At 36.0% G+C, this 17244-nt stretch overlaps 1 protein-coding gene across 3 annotated transcripts in view; it reads left to right on the top strand.

Annotated features, from left to right (window-relative positions):
* Window positions 1-10628, top strand: part of SMCHD1 (structural maintenance of chromosomes flexible hinge domain containing 1) — a 68547-nt gene extending 57919 nt beyond the window's left edge. For all 3 annotated transcript variants that reach the window (XM_062488282.1, XM_062488292.1, XM_062488301.1), the window contains 10 exons: window positions 87-206; window positions 1539-1624; window positions 2685-2807; window positions 3017-3207; window positions 3992-4101; window positions 5466-5536; window positions 6242-6413; window positions 8327-8485; window positions 9174-9297; window positions 10236-10628. In XM_062488282.1, coding sequence (XP_062344266.1) covers window positions 87-206; window positions 1539-1624; window positions 2685-2807; window positions 3017-3207; window positions 3992-4101; window positions 5466-5536; window positions 6242-6413; window positions 8327-8485; window positions 9174-9297; window positions 10236-10338 — 1259 coding nt within the window. In that variant the 3' untranslated portion in view covers window positions 10339-10628. The remainder of the gene's footprint in view (window positions 1-86; window positions 207-1538; window positions 1625-2684; window positions 2808-3016; window positions 3208-3991; window positions 4102-5465; window positions 5537-6241; window positions 6414-8326; window positions 8486-9173; window positions 9298-10235) is intronic.
* Window positions 10629-17244: the final 6616 nt, after the last annotated feature.

The following is a 17244-nucleotide window of genomic DNA, read 5'->3' as shown; positions in this document are numbered from 1 at the left end:
TAATGGCTTAAGAGATTTTTGCTAATGCTTAAATCAGTTAACTATGTCACTGTATGTTCTAAAAGTGTGTATGCTTATTTCTGTAGATTTCAAGAGGCAGCAGCTGATGACAACACTGACCAGGGAGAAAGACCAATTGTCTAAGTCCATAGATCTTTACAGAAAGATGTTTGATACTACCAATCAGCTCGTAGCTGAAATGAAATGTAAGTTCAATCAAATATGTAAGTAATTTTTCTGTGAATTAAATTTCTCTCTTAAAATGATTTTGAGAATATAGAGAAGGGGCGAAAAATCAGTATTGAAATCATGAGAGATGGTAGCTTGAGGGTAGCAGGAGGGGTGTATATCTTTCAGGGAAGCATCTAATTACTTGGATGTACCCATGTACCTATAAAGGGTCTTGATTTGAAGTAGAATGTCTTATGTCAGAATTTTATAATAAAGGAGAAAAGAAACATGGAAGTTGGTGTTCTTTTTGTCCATGACTGCCTTTTAGTCCCATCGTTGCATGCTCATACGTCTGGAAATTCCATAGTAGCCTGAAAACAATTTGAGGAGCGTGAATTCTAGATAATCCTCTTTTAAAAAGTTTGCTTTATATTTTCAAAATATCCTTTTCCCCCTCACATTTGACCCCGTGTACATTATTCAGAAGGGTTGTCATTGTTTGTGTTCTTCAGCAAGTGTAATCATTTGTGAAATTCTGTTAAGCTGCAGGTGAGTGTGAGGGCACTGGTTTTATGGGAATGAGAGGAATGAAGGAAATATTTTCTTCACCCCTTTTTTTTTTGATTGAATCATGCTGCCTGTTGATTAAAAGGTTTGTTTTAATAATTGCATTTTGAATTTTTATTTTATATAATCACCAAATGTAAATAAAGCAGACTGACATAGAAAATGCCACTGTTTCTTGTAATTTTAATACCGTATATTTCCATTATGAATGGAAAATCCTGAATTCCAGTGTGAAAGGCATAACATTTTTGTTTCATACATGCACATCTGTAGAGAGGAAGTTGGAGTACAGCATTAGACTTTATGCTTTAAGTAATGTTTTCAAATATAAACATGCTTTGAGTAGAGGTAGAAAGCAACTCACCTGTTTAGTCATTTGTTTTTTAAGTTGGTTCAGATATGAGAGCTGAGAAAATAGTGTCTGGAGAGTGGTGTCCCATATAACAGGCTAAAGAAGGTAGTGCTAGCCACCACTCCTCTCGTTTGTCTTGCCTTTTCTCCTGTTGGAGAACCATTTACAATCATAACTGAGGACGAAAACTAAAACCAGTTGATGTTCTTAGACTGATATAAGGTCTAGGTCCCTTTGCTTCTTAATGCTGAAGGTGTGGCATCTACTGAAATTGTTTGGAAACTGGACAAAATTGCAAGATCTTTGTAGAAAAATTATGATATTCTGTACTAAAATTCAGAAGTGGAAAGGGTCAGTTGCAGCTGGCATAATTCTGAAAAGTTGTAAGAAATTCTGTAAGTGTTTCATTGCTTTCTATCATTTCCTCACTCTCTTGATTTTGTTTCAGGTCAGGTTAAAGAAGCTGAAGCAAGAGAAGCCGTCCTGAAGAATGAACTGAAAAAGCACCAAATTGAATTACCACAGAAGAACACAGTATGATTTATTTCTTACTAAACTCTATTAGCCTCTCTAAAATTGATATCAATAACGTATCAATACTGATATTTCTGAATCATGCCTGTTACCAAAACAATGACAATGAAAGTGTAAACTGTAGGAAAATTTGTGGATCAATGTTAAACTTAAGATTTTTTTTTTGTTTTGTTTTGTATTGTTATGTTAGTGTGAGAATCTTTTAGAAAACTGCTAAAGAACTGACAAAAACCTTCTCTTTTATATCCTAGTCTTGTTTTTCTGCTGCTCATGTTTCTGATAAAGTTACCAGTGTTACTGGTGCTGCTAGATGTTACAATGGGTTTTTGGAGGCTGGCCAAAATATACTGGATGTATTCCGGAATAAGTAAGCCAGAGGAGAAGACTTTTTTTCCAGAGAATCAGAGAATTGCATATGTTACCACCAAAGTTCATGTAAAAATAAGTTTGGAAATATTCAGAACAATGTAACGTAGTGCTGCAAGGGAAATTGCTAATTTCCCTCCTTGAAGATCCAATTATATTTTAAGGAAACTTTTTAAAGGTTTTTGAACTACTAACATTTGGGGGAAAAACACCTATGTAAACAATTATCCGTAGATCAAATAAGATCCAGTTATAGTCATTAATCACAAATTAGTAGAATTAAATTGCAGTATTAGTGCTGTAGTTCCCCCTGCTGGCTAAATTTTTCTAGCTTGCATAGTCTCCTGAAATGGTTACTTTTTGTACACTCATTATTGTCTCTTCCTGCTATTTTAATTTGTTTTCAATTTTGTGTCTAATTAAGCACTGATACTTCTTTGTGAAATGTTCCTTGAAGTCCTTAAAAATCAGAACAAAACAAAACAAAAAAAAAGGAGTAATGAATAAGTTTGGTCACAGTTGCATTGAGCTTTCCCTTTGCTCTTTTCTGGGATTGTGCACAGTGGTCCCTTAGACATTAAAAGTCAGTTTCAGGTTATTGAGTGCTTGTTGTTAGAAAGGTAATTGATGACAGATTACTTCTGCTGATCACTTCATTTCTACGTGCTTGCTAATTTTAAGTTTTCAATCTCAGCTTCAGTATGTAGATTCTCTTATTAAAAAAAAGATGTTGGAACAAGAAGGAGTAATGAAGCAGCCAAGGAGAACTTGTACCCTCCCAAACTATCCAAAAGGCAACCAGGATGTTCTAGGCAAGGTGAGTTTTCTTGCAAGGAGCCTTCTGATGAATTCTGTTGGTTCCAGAAAGCAGTAGTGATGAAAAATTATCCCATGGCCAGCTCCCCTAGCAGAGCCTTCAACAGGGGAATTAAATGTCTGTCTGAAGTTGCAAGATTATTGTAATTACCATGAAAAGGGGATGTGGTCGTGGTTTCTGTTCTGACTGTTGTAACTTCTGTGGTACAGATTGCACATTTAGCTCAAATTGAGGATAATGAAGCTGCAAAAGTTATTTCTTGGCACCTGGCAAGTGACATGGACTGTGTAGTCACATTGACCACAGAAGCTGCTCGTTCTATCTTCGATGAAACTCAAGGTCGACAACAAGTGTTACCCCTTGATTCCATTTACAAGAAGACACTTCCAGATTGGAGCAGGTAGGGGAAAAAAAACAATGAAAGTTCTGCATTTGTATTACATACTAATTCAACTCTCTTTTTCTTGTTTAACATGATTTTTAAACTTCAGTTAAAGATTTGAAGTATGAAATTTCTGGGTTTGTTATTATAGCAACAGTAATGTCACTTGAAGTGTTAGTTGAAATCTGTGTTACATCTTTAACTGATATTATGTGTCTGATGTTCTTTGTTTAATAAGGTGTTTCTATTAAAAAATAAGACAATTTTTTTTTCTTTGTCTACATGTTTTCTAGAGCAGGAATTTATATTAGATAGTGTTTCTAATCAGATTATAACTTTCAAAAATCCAGTTTCAGAATACATTCCCAAAATCAACTGTGGTAGTAGAAATTTATTTTGCTATTTCAGTTGCCTGAAAAATAAAGAAAAATACAGTGTTTTGGCTCCCGAAAATAATTTGCTTATGAAGATGACTGCTAAGAATGGGCATGAGAATGCCCTTTAGAAAAGACCTGATATGTAAATGTATTTATGATGTTCAAATTCTCAGTTTTCATAATACAGTGCATTAAAACTTGTCCATAAATTAGTCTCATGAATTTGTTGGAAATAATGTCTCATATCAAATAAATGTTTCACTAAAAAAATCTTTAATATAACTGGCATTTCAGATAGTGATGGGATTGTTTACCTAATGTGGAAGTGTGAAGATGCATTCAATTCAGTCTGAGATTCCTGACTAGAAGAAGGACAAATTGTTTTCTTCTTTTCTTCTCCCTCACTCTCCCCTTTCTTTAATCAGACCTTTACCTCACTTGAAAAACGGAAGAACCTTCTTCAGACCTATTGGAAATCCTGTATTTGCCAGAGATCTGTTAACATTTCCAGATAACATAGAGCATTGTCAAACAGGTAAATGATAAGAAAGAAATAATTGCTAACTTCTTTATTTTAAAAAAACTAAATACATCACAAATTATAATCCATTAATAATCTTCGCTGATACCTTTGCAAATACCAGCGTACATTCCTCCTGAGTTCTGTGGGTAAAAATAGGAGGGCATTACCATTAATTATTTTGAAACAAAAGTTGTGAAAATTTAAACAATGACCACTTTTTTCTGCTTGTTGTCTTAATTTCGTTTTCTCTACTTAGGTGTATGGCAGGTTTCTTCTTGTTTAAATTCCTGCAGCATTATCTTATTCCCAACCTCTTTAAAACAGGAGCTGACCATCACAAGATTAATTTTATAATCTCATATTGCAGAAGTTACTCCTTTTGTTAGGCTTTGTTTCCAGTTTTTTGTTCCTCTCAGAAGTGTGTAATGCATAGATTTAATTACACACAGACTGAACTGTACATGACTGTGTATGTTATGCTTAAACAGCTTAATAGTTGTAAGAAATCAATTTTCTTAGATTTCAGTTTAGGAAACTATCATCTTCTCTCCTTCTAACCACATAGCAATCCCTACCTTTTACCTTTTTTTTCTAAATTAAGTAGACCTGCTCCTTTATATGGAGAGTTGGAGTCTGGTTACTTCAGTAAGTTTTGCATTTTTTTTTCACGACCTCCCACTATTGAAGTATTCCTCTCTACTGTTACTAAAGACCAATTTTTAGTCCTGGTCGTTTTCAGATAGTTAGATATTGTCAGACTTGTAACTATCAATTCTTCTTTATGCCCCTTGGGGGAATTGAGAAACCATATTGTTTGACATATCTTATACATGACTACATTGTTAGATTTTGTATAGAACAGACTTTTATTAGCAGGAGAGTCTTAAGCTCAGTTGGATCATTGGCCTGTGAATGTTCCTTTCTTTGACAAGCCATTGAATATGAATAAACATAAGAAAAATAAAAGAAAATAAGAAAATAAAAGAAAAATAAGAAGCTGAGAACAAAATTCAACATTCCAGGAAGATTTTTCAAAAGTTATAATTTCTATAATTTAATGAAACTTGGGATTTTATCATGGGTGTCTTGATAAATGTAAACTATCAAGAGAGTATTTTATTGGAAAATACATTCATTTATGCCAAAAGGCAATTAAATGTACTATTTTTTTTCTTTATGAATTCTCTGATGAAAGCAGAAGACTGCATATCTGTCTCAACCTCAAGAGAATTGTGTTGAAACAAAAAGTATTTACATGCTATTTCCCTTGCACTTATCTTAGAAGATGTAATAATGATGCCTCAGAATTGACTTTTCAAAACTCAAGTTATCTTGCTCTGGAGAAATTTCTTAGTTCAAAAATTTATATTTTTCAGTGTTTGGTATGCTCCTGGGTGATACTATCATTATAGATAACTTGGATGCTGCCAACCACTACAGAAAAGAGGTATGTTGCAATTTTCCTTTAAATTTTATTATATGGATCTACTGCAGAGCTATATATTTAATGCATGGGACCATGTTTCCAAAGATAAGCATCTTCAGTCTTGCTGTTAGTGTGAAACACAAGTTCTTCTGTACTTTTCTGATCACTTAATGTGTAATAAAACACAGGATTCTAAAGCACATGGTGAAATTTCTGGTCCGCTTGACTAAAAACTTGATGTGAAACCTACAGGATGTCTTTGGGACCCACTTTATTTAGTTTTAATGGTTCATGTTTTAGCAGGCAGGAATCTCTAAGGAAGTCCTGACACTGGGCACTGTTCCTTTCAGCGTATGAGTTTGCTAGAATCAAAATAATGATTGATCATAAGACTGTAGAACTGTGCTGATTGTCCTGCTTCCTAATACATGTTGATAATCAGCTTTTTCTGGGTATAGATCTAAATCCTGCCTTCGGAGTTCTGCTAAAATGTGACAACAGAAACTCCAAAAAAAGGGTCTTTATAATTATTGACAATACTGCTTAATTTTAATATATGCATTCTATTGCTTGAAAGCAAAGTCTTGACATAATTTCATAAAATGTTTTCATTAGGGAACAAAGTTGCATTGCAGTTGAAAAATGCAAAGGTTCACAACAGCATTGCTGAAAACTTAGGTTTTGTGTGGAGTTACTAATTTATTATCAATTTTTATACCTGTGCAGGTTGTAAAAATTACACACTGCCCTACCTTGCTGACTAGGGAAGGAGACAGGATTCGGAGCAATGGAAAATTTGGAGGCCTGCAGAATAAAGCTCCTCCAATGGACAAACTCAGAGGAATGGTATTTGGAGCACCAGTGCCAAAACTTTACTCTACTTTCTCTGGACAGATAGGTGAGTTAATGAAGTCATAAAAATACAAAACTTACAAAATTATATTGCTTGTCTATGTTTTTTATTCTCTAATGTAATACGGAATGGAAAACTTGAGTTTAGCATAAAGTTATTTTAAGTGTTCTGTTTATAAATTTGCCTTTTCTTAAAAGCTTCTAGTATTACATTTCCCGAAATAAAAAACAATAATAATGAGATAATCCTTTTTTTCCTTGGTCTTAATAAAGAAGGTATATAAGTAGGAATAATCATTCAAACAGCTGTCATGAGAAGCTTGAGTTGATGGAATTGTGGCATCAATGAAGAACAAATTTTAGATCTTTCTACTCTGGAAGTGCCATAATCAATTTAGAATTTCTTATGTGCAAGTGAGCTCTATGAAACAGTCATAGAAAAATTCCTATTCTCTAGAGAGAATATCTCATAAGTTACCCTATTTCCTGGGGAATCACTTCCATTTTTTTGGAATTAAGGTTAGAAATTGTTAGAAGATGCAGTTTCTGACATGTAACAACTGACCTGACTGATGGGTAAACACTGAAAACTCTTACTTACAAACACGATTGTTCTTAAATACTTCACTTTTTAAAACTTTCTTTTTAAAAATTAAGTTTATCTATGACAGCGCAATGAAGAGGTGTGGGGAAAGGATATATGTACCTATTAAAATAGCCATATATATGAGCAAACTACTTAGCACTGACCAATTGAGTAGGGAAAAGATAAGGACTAAAAAGATCTTTTTTCTCAGCATTTTAGTAAAAATACATTAAGTGTAGGAAAAACACAGTAAATATGTCAGTCACAGACTAAAATACACTGGGTTTAGAATGCTTTGTCTATCAGCATGTTTTCAATTGTTGTACTCAATTATTATCCAATACAAATTAAACTGGAATTTTCCATAATTCAGTACTGGACCAGTCATGGTAGAAGAAAAAGAGCATGTTTTAATTTCACTTAGATAGTAAGCATTTAAAGGAAAATCGTAGTAAAATTCCATTTATAGGATAGCATCTCTTTACACAGGGCTTGTTTTGAACTTAACTTTACACTTTGTATTAGTTCTGACATGCTGTTTTTCAACGTTTGTAGGCAAAAGTTGCTTAATCTGTTGTTACACTGGTAAGGTACTTGTAAAATAAGGTGTACTAAGAGTTTGCAGTGCCTTTTGTGAGTCTGCAGCAGGTCTCTGAGAGCTTTCACCCCATGGCAAACTTAAGGTCATTTAGTGTTCAGTTAAGCTTTGTGCAAGATAACCTCCTACTCACCTCGAAGTAAAATGAATGAGCCCAGGCTAAAGTGATTGAACTCTTCCTTTATTACTTGATGTATTTATTCAATGCCTGGAAGTGGAAAAATTTTGTCTCATATGTTTAAAAAGGAAAAAGGATTGCCAACGAAATACACCGTTGTTTATCTGATTCTACTTCGTTAGATTTCCATAGTGGGGCAGAGTGAAACTCAGTAAATATTCATTTAGTCCACAAGGTGGAATACAATTCAAGTCAATAATACAAGCTTCTGCTTTGTAGCACTGAAAACACAATATGCTACAAGCACTTAATGTCATCAGAGGTGGAGAATTTCACTTGTAGCACACAGGCATCAAGATGTATAGTGATACCAGCTTCCCACATCATTTTCAGAGCTTGCAGGTACTTCACTGTCATCTAAGATATGGACTCGAAAAGAGGATTCAAAATATTTGGTATATTTTTTTTTGTTTGTTGTAGTAGTTATTTTAAGAACAGCCACCAATCCACTATAAGTTTGGATGTTTTTTTAAGTAGTGTCTTTGAACGTTATTTTTTTGTGGATTTATACATTGTCTAGGTTGTATTTGTAGCATTCTAAATCAAAATGGTCATTTACTTATTGTTTCATGGCTTATTGTTTTATTCCTCAATTAGATCTTCTTCAGCAGTACCGTGCAGCAGTGATTAAACTTGACAATGTGAATAAGGACCTCGATTTACATTTGCAGTCACTGAACACTCCAGAAATGCAAAAGAAAAAACAGGAACTTGCTGAACAAGAGAAAAACCTCAAGATAGTAAAACAAAAATTGGGTAGGTTATTGTATTACAATTTTGGTGCCCTATAGGAGGAGAACAGTTAACTGCAACCAGATGTATTCTGCTCTTACAAAGTTCAAACTATGAATGAAAATTGTTAGCATTAATAGCTTAGAGATGGCACATTTTAAGGAAAGAATAGAAAAACTGTATGTAGTAGTATGATGCTGTGGATATTGCCTAGAGCAGCACTGCCCTGTATTGTGTTCAGATAAGAATGTGGTCAGTCTGTGTATTGTGAACATGAAACTATGATCTCACTAATAAGGATTATATAACTACTAGTGTGGCTGGCCCCATGCTACAGAACACTGGCATGCTTTTTGAAATGACTGTGTAGTAAAGAGCTGAATTGCTTTTGCTAAGGAAACACAATCAAAACATTGTGCTATAAAAAGAAACACCCTGAAGTCTGCAAGAATTGTCTGAGTTACGAATTTTCTTAATGTCAAATAATATTTACAGAAAAAAAATCAACATTTACTCTGCAACAGTTATAAATAAAGCAAATAGTTTTAACTGTCATCTTTGAACTCTGTTTCAGATATGAGGTATCCAATAAAATTTATGAAGACATTGCTAAAGTCTTATTTCAGAGGTTTAACTCTATTGTTATAGGGCTCGTTTATAACCAGCAGGTTAAATTTTTCTGTTATTGTTCTTACTTGCAACTTTTTCATAGGTATGACTCCTGCTTTATCAGATAAAGGTGCTGAATCATTACTTCAGCCTGTCATGTTAGATACATCTGACACCCCCATTCCTCCCAAAAGAATGCGAAGAGAGACAGTGAAAAAACTGTACGAGTAAGTATTTTCTGAATCCAATCATTATTTTCCCATAATCTGAATTAAAAACAAAAACTAATTTATTCTGCATATTTTTAAATTCATATTTGTATCCAATAAGCAAAAATGCATAGAGTTTGCATAAAGCTGATTTTCAAGATAATTTTAAATTTCTTTAAAGTTTCTGCTGCTGTTTAAGCCTCATATAAAGATTTGCTTACTAATTGTAATTCTGTTTCTCTTTATGAACTGATTGATTGGCATCTTTGTGCATCACATTCACGGTATTTTCTGCTATATACCACACTGTTACACCCAGAACTATTTGATATGGCTTGGTCTGTAAACTCTTAAGGTCTTCTGTCAGATACTGGATAGATGTGAATTGGTGGTAAAGTGTTTAACACAGTTATGTCTTCCATGGTATCTGTTCTCATTCCCTCTGTGCTGATGAGTGTTTGAACACATACACATACAGACATATAGATTTCCCAAATTTTTGTGTATCTTTAAAGTGACATGAAACTGACTGCCATTTCTCATGTCTCTCTGCATGACTACATCATTGTCTTTGCTGAACTATGGCCATTTTCTGAGACTACTTAAATCTTACTCGGTAGTGTTCTGTGAATCTCAGAACCAGTATTCACTGTATTACTACGTCTCTCTATTTTTTATACTTGTTAGTATTTTAATTTGTATCTACATATAGAACTAAAGGGGTTATGTAGTTAAACTATCTAATATTAGCCTGATGCTATTCTTCATTTTAACAAAATAAATACAACAATAAGAAGCTCTATGCAAATATGGGGTTTATATTGTTTATACTTGTGGGAGCTCTATGCTGTATATATTATATGTATATGTGTATGTATGTTATGTATATTATATATATTTATTATATACATATAAGAAAAGCATTGTTTATAAGCCATTGTGCTTGTTTTGTTTAGCTCAGAAGAATGGATCTCCTCTCCTGCAAAACAGCAGCAACAGCAAGTGCTGCAAATGGCTCCTTCAGAACTTAATGGAACTCCACGAAAAAGAAAGGCATAGGCTGATCAGACTTGCTGGGAAGAACTGTGTATTGAAAATGTGAATACATTCAGTTAAAGTAAATACTCATGTGGTATTACTATTACTCTGAAGATTTTTATACAGATAGAAGATAAAAATGTTAGTAGGAACAAAAGCTTAAGTATTTAACACTGATAGCCCAATTTTTGTATAGTTAATTTTCATTTCTAAAAGCTTTCAGAGTTTTTATGTTCATGTGTGAAAAAAAGTTTAAAATATATTCTTTTTTTATTTATAAAAAAATGATCTTTTCAATAAAACTGCTTCAGTACAAAGCTCTGACAAAACAGTCACTTCTGTTAAATAGGTTGGGTCATGAAACGAGATTTTAATTTTAAAAGCATTCCAAGCTGTCTTGAGGAAGATAGTCAAAGGTCACCTTTAGTGATCTGCATCACAAAAATTTTAGGGATGAAAAGGACCAGGCATGATTAAAGATAAAATTTCAGCCAGGGTCAGAGCAAGCAGCTGGAAACAGACTCAATTGAAAGAAAAAGATAGGGCAAGAGTAGGAAGCTAAACTTGAAAAGCATAAAACTATTAGTTGAAGCCCTGTGAATAACATAGGAAACGGTGTTCAGGGGTGTGGACATATGGGTTCACATCTGCCTCAAAGAATTTCTGCCTCGGAGTGAATATTGACACCAGATCTACTGATCTGTACTCTCAGCAACATTCACTTTATATATATGCTCCTTTTCTGAAAAAGGACTTTAAACTTCAAAAGACATAGTAACCTCCTGCTAGAAGTTTGCTAGAAGACTGCTGATCACTGTTGCACATCTCTGTGACAGTTCTAATAAAAGGAAATTTCTCCAAATTAAGGAGAAATAAAACAGTGTAATTTATGGCTGAAGGTTTTCCAGAGCTTCATGTTTTAAAGACGGCTTAAACATCAAATTGTCCAAATCTCAAAGAAAGTAAATATATTCAAGGATAACATGCAAGACCAGCAGGAAACTAAGATAGCCCTACCTCAGCCCTTTTTCCTGTTTTTATTCTCTAAATTTAGACATCAAGACTTGAATCAGGCAGCTATCATGAAGGGTTTGCCACATAATAATTTGTCCCACCATACCAAGTTATTTGATAGTACTTCTTGTAAAAACATTTTTTTAAGTTCTGACATCTGCCTAGCCTCGGCCTCCAGCCTCTAGATAACCTTGAATCTTATTGGATTAAATATACATTCCAGCAGAAATGTTTCCTTTTGGAATTCACCTCTTGCCTTTGGTAGTCAGGGTAGGCACTGCTAGCATCATAACTCCCTCGTGGGAGAGGCAAACAAAATTAAGGATGGTTTCCAGTGTTGTGCAATAGCTATCAGAGATTTCAGGAAATTTCACCAGGGAGCTTTCAGGATTTTCCTGCAGAGTGATGGCAAGTTATTACAGTGCAAGTTACTGCTTTGCAGAGCTTGTTGAGGGCAGCTGATTTGGTCATGACAACAAATTGGAGCTCTCAAGGTAAGTGGCAACTTTTTTCCTTTGCCCACTCTTTGCTCTGTAAAAGAACAGACCTCAGCCATGCTGGGGCAGTTTGTGTTGTCCTCACTGAATCCATGCAGGAAACTGGGAGAAAGTGGTTGTGATTTTGGTCTGGGCCTGCTTTTTGATTAGCACCCAGGGATGCAGGGACTGTCTGTCAGGTGAGTGGGGATGGATACCCCGTGTAACCCAGTGAGGCAGGTTAGATGACAAGTCCTTTCTGCCAAACTTCACTTGTGGTGTTACAGCCCCACCATCACTATCATGATCATGGCCCTGACACTACATCTCTACAATCCCACTGTCACTAGTACTTCTCTTGTATCTTCTCCATATCTTCTGCATTTATCTCATCTGGGATTCCCTCTGCCTCGTCTAGGGCCAGAGTCCCCTTGTCAGCCAGAGCTGCAGTTCAGGGAAAGAGCTGTGATAGTGAAGGAGGAAAGGCTGATGCCCAGGGGAGCAAAAGGGAGGCAGGGGACTGACCACTGCAGGATGTTGCTGTTACTGCTACAGCAGTAGCCTGGATGAAAAACACACACGTTCCAAATGTCCATTGAGACATTGTGAGACTACTGGAGCAGTGTAATTACTGGAAGTTTTCTGCTGAAGCCTCCAGAGTACGTGTATATTTGATTAAGTTAGCTTTATTTTTCTTGCTATCCTAAACTCCATGTCAGCTAAGCCTTTAAAGAGTTTTGCAGTCACTATTGGTGAATGGTTCATACTTCAGTTGGTCATAGTGGGAAAAGAGAGAGGTAAGTTGCTTGCTTTTTAACAGCAAAGGTATCAGCTGTTTAAAGACTTTGATAATTATAGTACATTGCTGTGGTTGTGGTAGTGTCATTTTATGGATATTTAATAAACATTAAGTAAACTGTCATTAAAACATTATCTGCCTTCATGCACCAGCATTTTCTCCCAATAAATTCTGGTCCCAAATTGTTCAGTTTAGGGGGGGGTTTTGTAATATTTAGGAAGCAAAACCCATTAAAGTTGCTTTTAATGGTCACAGAGCAATGATAGGCAACCATGATCTGCAGTAAATTCCTTTTCACCTGCCAGAATGCAATACAACAGAGAAGAAGCCCAGATCACTTTTAATAATTTCTTTTTTAAAAGTCAGTTTGCTTATTATCTAGGAGCTGGAACATGTCTTACTAGTAGTAGCAGTACCAATATCAGTAAAAAGCAGCTGTTTGCCTCCCTTTCTTCCTGTGACTAGACAGGGTGTGTCCAGGGATTTTGACATTCCTGCCACACCAGATCATCTCCCCCCAGGAACAGGCATAATTTCAGCTTCATAAAAAGTGGACATGTGTATGTGCATGCACACACCAAGTTATATATGTATATGTGTACATATAGTTCCCCTATTCTGTATTTCCATAGACAAGCTCTTCCACACCCGCTGCGACTGTGGAGAAATTCCAAGAGAACTACTGTGTTGACTGGATGTGCTTTTGCTGCTTCTGTCCCCTATCTGCCTCTGGCATGTCTTCTCTGCTGTGAAATGGTTCTTTAGCAAAGAAAACTGACTTTAAAAAAGTGTGCATGTAAACTGATTGAATGCAATTTTATTTTAAACCAGCCTATATATAAATTGAAGGAAAATGTTCTGTTATTAGAGGCAAAAAAAATAGCACTTCCAATTTGTAAATATGTAAATTCCACAAATTTTACAGTATATGTTAATGGATTCTTACAGCTCTCGCTAGCTTTTATAGGACTCGGTCGGTATCTATGAGGGCTCTAAAGAAATCCCCACTCATTACTTGGGGGTTATAATTTAAAGTAGCCTGGCTCTTTGTGACTACACTATTTAGGCCCTGTTTGTATGCACACCATCAAGCACAGGTAAACTTTGCAAGAGAAATGGGCCACTAAGATCTTCCCTCAAAAAACTGAAAATATTTTATACAACAGCACAACTATGTGTTTCACAGTCTTACCTAGGAACAAATTATGAAAGATTTTTTTCATCTAATAACACAGTCTTAAGAGTCTTCACCTAAATCCTATGGCATTCACCCTTTTTAGAAAATGAATGTTACTTTCTAGTTACTTAAAAGACATTTAGTGGGCTCTCATTGCTTATTATTCACTCCCTCTTTATCCCTTATCCTGTAATTTTGGCAAATCAATTAAACTATATCATGTAGCAAATACTGCAGTCAAGGATAACTTCAAGAACAGAAAAAAATACTTTATTTTCCCTCAGTGTACTTAAAAGTTTTGATGAATGTTGATGAACCAAATAACTGCAGAAATCTCTGATCATTTTCACAAAAAAGAAAAAAGGGTAGATAAAAAAGTTACTGAATAAAAAACCTGAGCTATTGAATTAAAAGCTGCTGCTACTTTGTTTAATGGAAAATGGGAATGTTCCCAAAAAATTAAGTTAACTTTCCCCAGTAACCAGCTCCTGAAAACAAATGTTTCATATTAAATACAGCTCCTGCTTACAAACGAAATATAGTAGAGAAATTAAATGGCAATGTCATAAAATCAGTAGTTAAAGACTGCCTTACAGGAAAAGGGAAAGGTGGACTGTCATGTTCCTGCCCTGTCTTACTTCCACGAACCTCTCCTTGTAACTAAGGGTCTCCTAGCATGTGCATGCTCCTGTGTGGTGGTATTATATTAACCTAAGCTAACTGATGCAGAAGATACAGATCAAAGGTCCAGCTCCGCTCAGACTGGAAGAGCTGGTTGAGCAAGAGGACGATTCATGACAGCCTGAGGAATGCAGTGAAAATAATTCTTCTAAAACAATTGGAGGAGGCCATTCTACAAAGTTGCTCAAGAGTCTTTTCTTCAGCAGAGTCCCCGGGCAATTCTAGGACAGAGACTGTCCTGTGAAAAGTGAGAAGGGATTGTTGGAAGTCCTCTGAATACTAAGGTCTTCTGGCAGAAGCAGTCATGAGAGTAGATTTGGTAATGCATACCAAATGCATATGGATTTGGTAATCCGTACTCAGCAGTGATGGGAAATCAAAGCAGAACTGCTGAAGTGGAAGCACACTGAGGGCAGGGTCACACGTGAGAGGCCTCACATGCTGAAATTGAGCCCGCTTCAGTTGCCAGTGGTAATTTTGGCAGATAAATAGCTTGTAGAGAGCTGCCTTCAGTGTAGCAACTTCATCTTTCATTGTTCATACCTGAACTGACCTGAGGCATACAACACAGCTGGTGGAGTCAGATTGCTGCAGCTGCACAGTAAAAATGGGGATTGGTGAGATCAGTTAGTGATCTATGGTGTGTTGCTGTGGCAGTGTGGTATTGCACAGACATGTGCAAGCTTGCAACTAATCATGTCCTTCATTGGCATTTTAACCACTGTTTTGAAGTTTGTAAGTACATTCCAAGTAGAGAGCCTTTGGATGCCAAAGGCAGTTTGTTGTCATGCAGAGCTTGAAAGGAAAAAGTCCCTCTGAAAGTGGGTGGTCAGACTGAGAGTGACTTTTTCAGTTGGTCTCTGGATGGAGATTATATCTACCTTCAGAATTGAGCCCTTCTAGGAGCCCATGTCAGAGCATCTGAACTGTACAAGATGTGACCGGTCCTGTCCTTCTTTCTCTGGGAACAAACACTAGGAGACCAGCAGAGTGCTGTACTTGTCTCATGCTGCTCAAAGTCAGAAGGGTCTTCACTTCTTCCTCTCAACTGTTCCTGGAATATACTTGTGATGCTGGTAGAATCTCTCTACCCTACTAAACTTTGGCACCCTCCTGTGCCAAGATAAACAAAGGGTCCCCAGAGAAGTCCAAATGGAGGAGTGTGGGGTAGGAAAGGGGAAAATGTAGAAGCAATAAGAGCATAAGGAATCAGAAATCTTTGGCTTTCAAATTTGGGTCTGAAGTTTCACATCTCCCAGAAAGGAGACCTTAAAGTTCATTAGGCCGCTCTTTTTGGATGCTTCTAAGACTGAAGCAGTTTGGGATTAGGCATGAACCAGCCATGGAGACTACTGGCACATGACTTGACAGCCCCTAGTAGACTCAGAAGTGTGATGAGTTCCCTGCAGTTAGATGTTGATGCCTCAGGGAAGGTGAGCCAAAACCAGAAACTGCTGGAGTTCCCAAAAATACAATACCAGGTAAATATGCAAGGAGTAGCAGGAGAGCTGACCCATCTGTCAGGAGAGATGGACACATATATCAACGTAAGAGGGAGAGATTTATGGCAGATTTATGGATGGTCTCACCAGGGCTACACCTAAAGCCTGTTTCTGTTTCCACGCTGACAGGTAGTCATGGATTCAGGATTCTAGTGAATATGCATTACAAAACATCTTTGCAGTGGACTTGAAACTTATGCCAAATACCCTGTTCCAAAAGATTTTATGGGTCACTTTACTTCACCATTGTGATCAGCTAACTTCCCTGAGTTGGTGAAAGGTCATGAAAACGGAATTACCTTAAAAAAAAGGGTGATAAAATAAACTATATTCTTGTGGGAAAGAAAGCACTCTGAATTTTTTAGATTTTGTATCATGCTTGCGAGGTTTTTTGTAGCTCCCAGAGCCATCTAATTCCCAGTTACTCAACCACCCACCAAATCACAGCGTGGGAATGTGTCTTTTAGGATATGCAGACCTGAGTAATTTTTGATTTTAATATTTCTTAAGTATTAGTATTTTCTAGAAAAAATAAGCAGGCTTGGATATACACAGATATATTTAATAAGATTTACATATGAAATGCCAAGTATACTGGAAAATAGTTGTTCCTTATATAGTGAAACTCTGATTCTTAAATGCAATAAATATATTTTAAATGTTTCTGTTGAATGTTTTCCCTGAACTGCTCTTTCTCTTATCTTTAAATTGTAATATATACCACTTCTGGTGTTAGGAAAGATTTGAAACATTATTTTAACCAAATGTGTTGAGTGCAAATAACAAGTGAACTTTTGAACTCTCTTGCATTCTCTTAGGGCCTGGTCTCTGCCAGGCTTGGAGAAAGAGCTGAATATGGATGCTTTTGTAAGAATTTTGGCAAATGGAATTATCTGGAATTAATATGGTTTATTCAGATTCCAGCTTATCAGTTCAAACTAGATTTCTCTTTAATAAGAGTTAATCAGTTTCTCTTATGAAGGTTTCCTGTATGTAAGGGGTAATAGTGACCTTGTGTCAAATGCATGATAACATTATCGAAATAGAGGAATTTGGGGTCAAAGTGTTTGCTGGTTAGCTCTGTTGCCAAGACTGACTGTTCCAAATCCTTATAAAGACATGCTGACACATTGGCGTGGTGTGTCAAGGACCTGATGATATGGAACATTTTCCATAACACCACTTCAGATGGGAGCCTTTCCTTTGTTGAAAAACTCTCCTGCATGTGCAGAGATTGTATGCAAAAAATAATAGTGACAAATATGCTATCTTTGGAGG

Source organism: Cinclus cinclus, chromosome 1 (genome assembly GCF_963662255.1).
Source record: "Cinclus cinclus chromosome 1, bCinCin1.1, whole genome shotgun sequence".
In the NCBI taxonomy this organism is placed as follows: domain Eukaryota; kingdom Metazoa; phylum Chordata; class Aves; order Passeriformes; family Cinclidae; genus Cinclus; species Cinclus cinclus.
The sequence above is the reverse complement of the archived record's forward strand: the minus strand, read 5'-3'. Positions and strand labels throughout refer to the sequence as shown.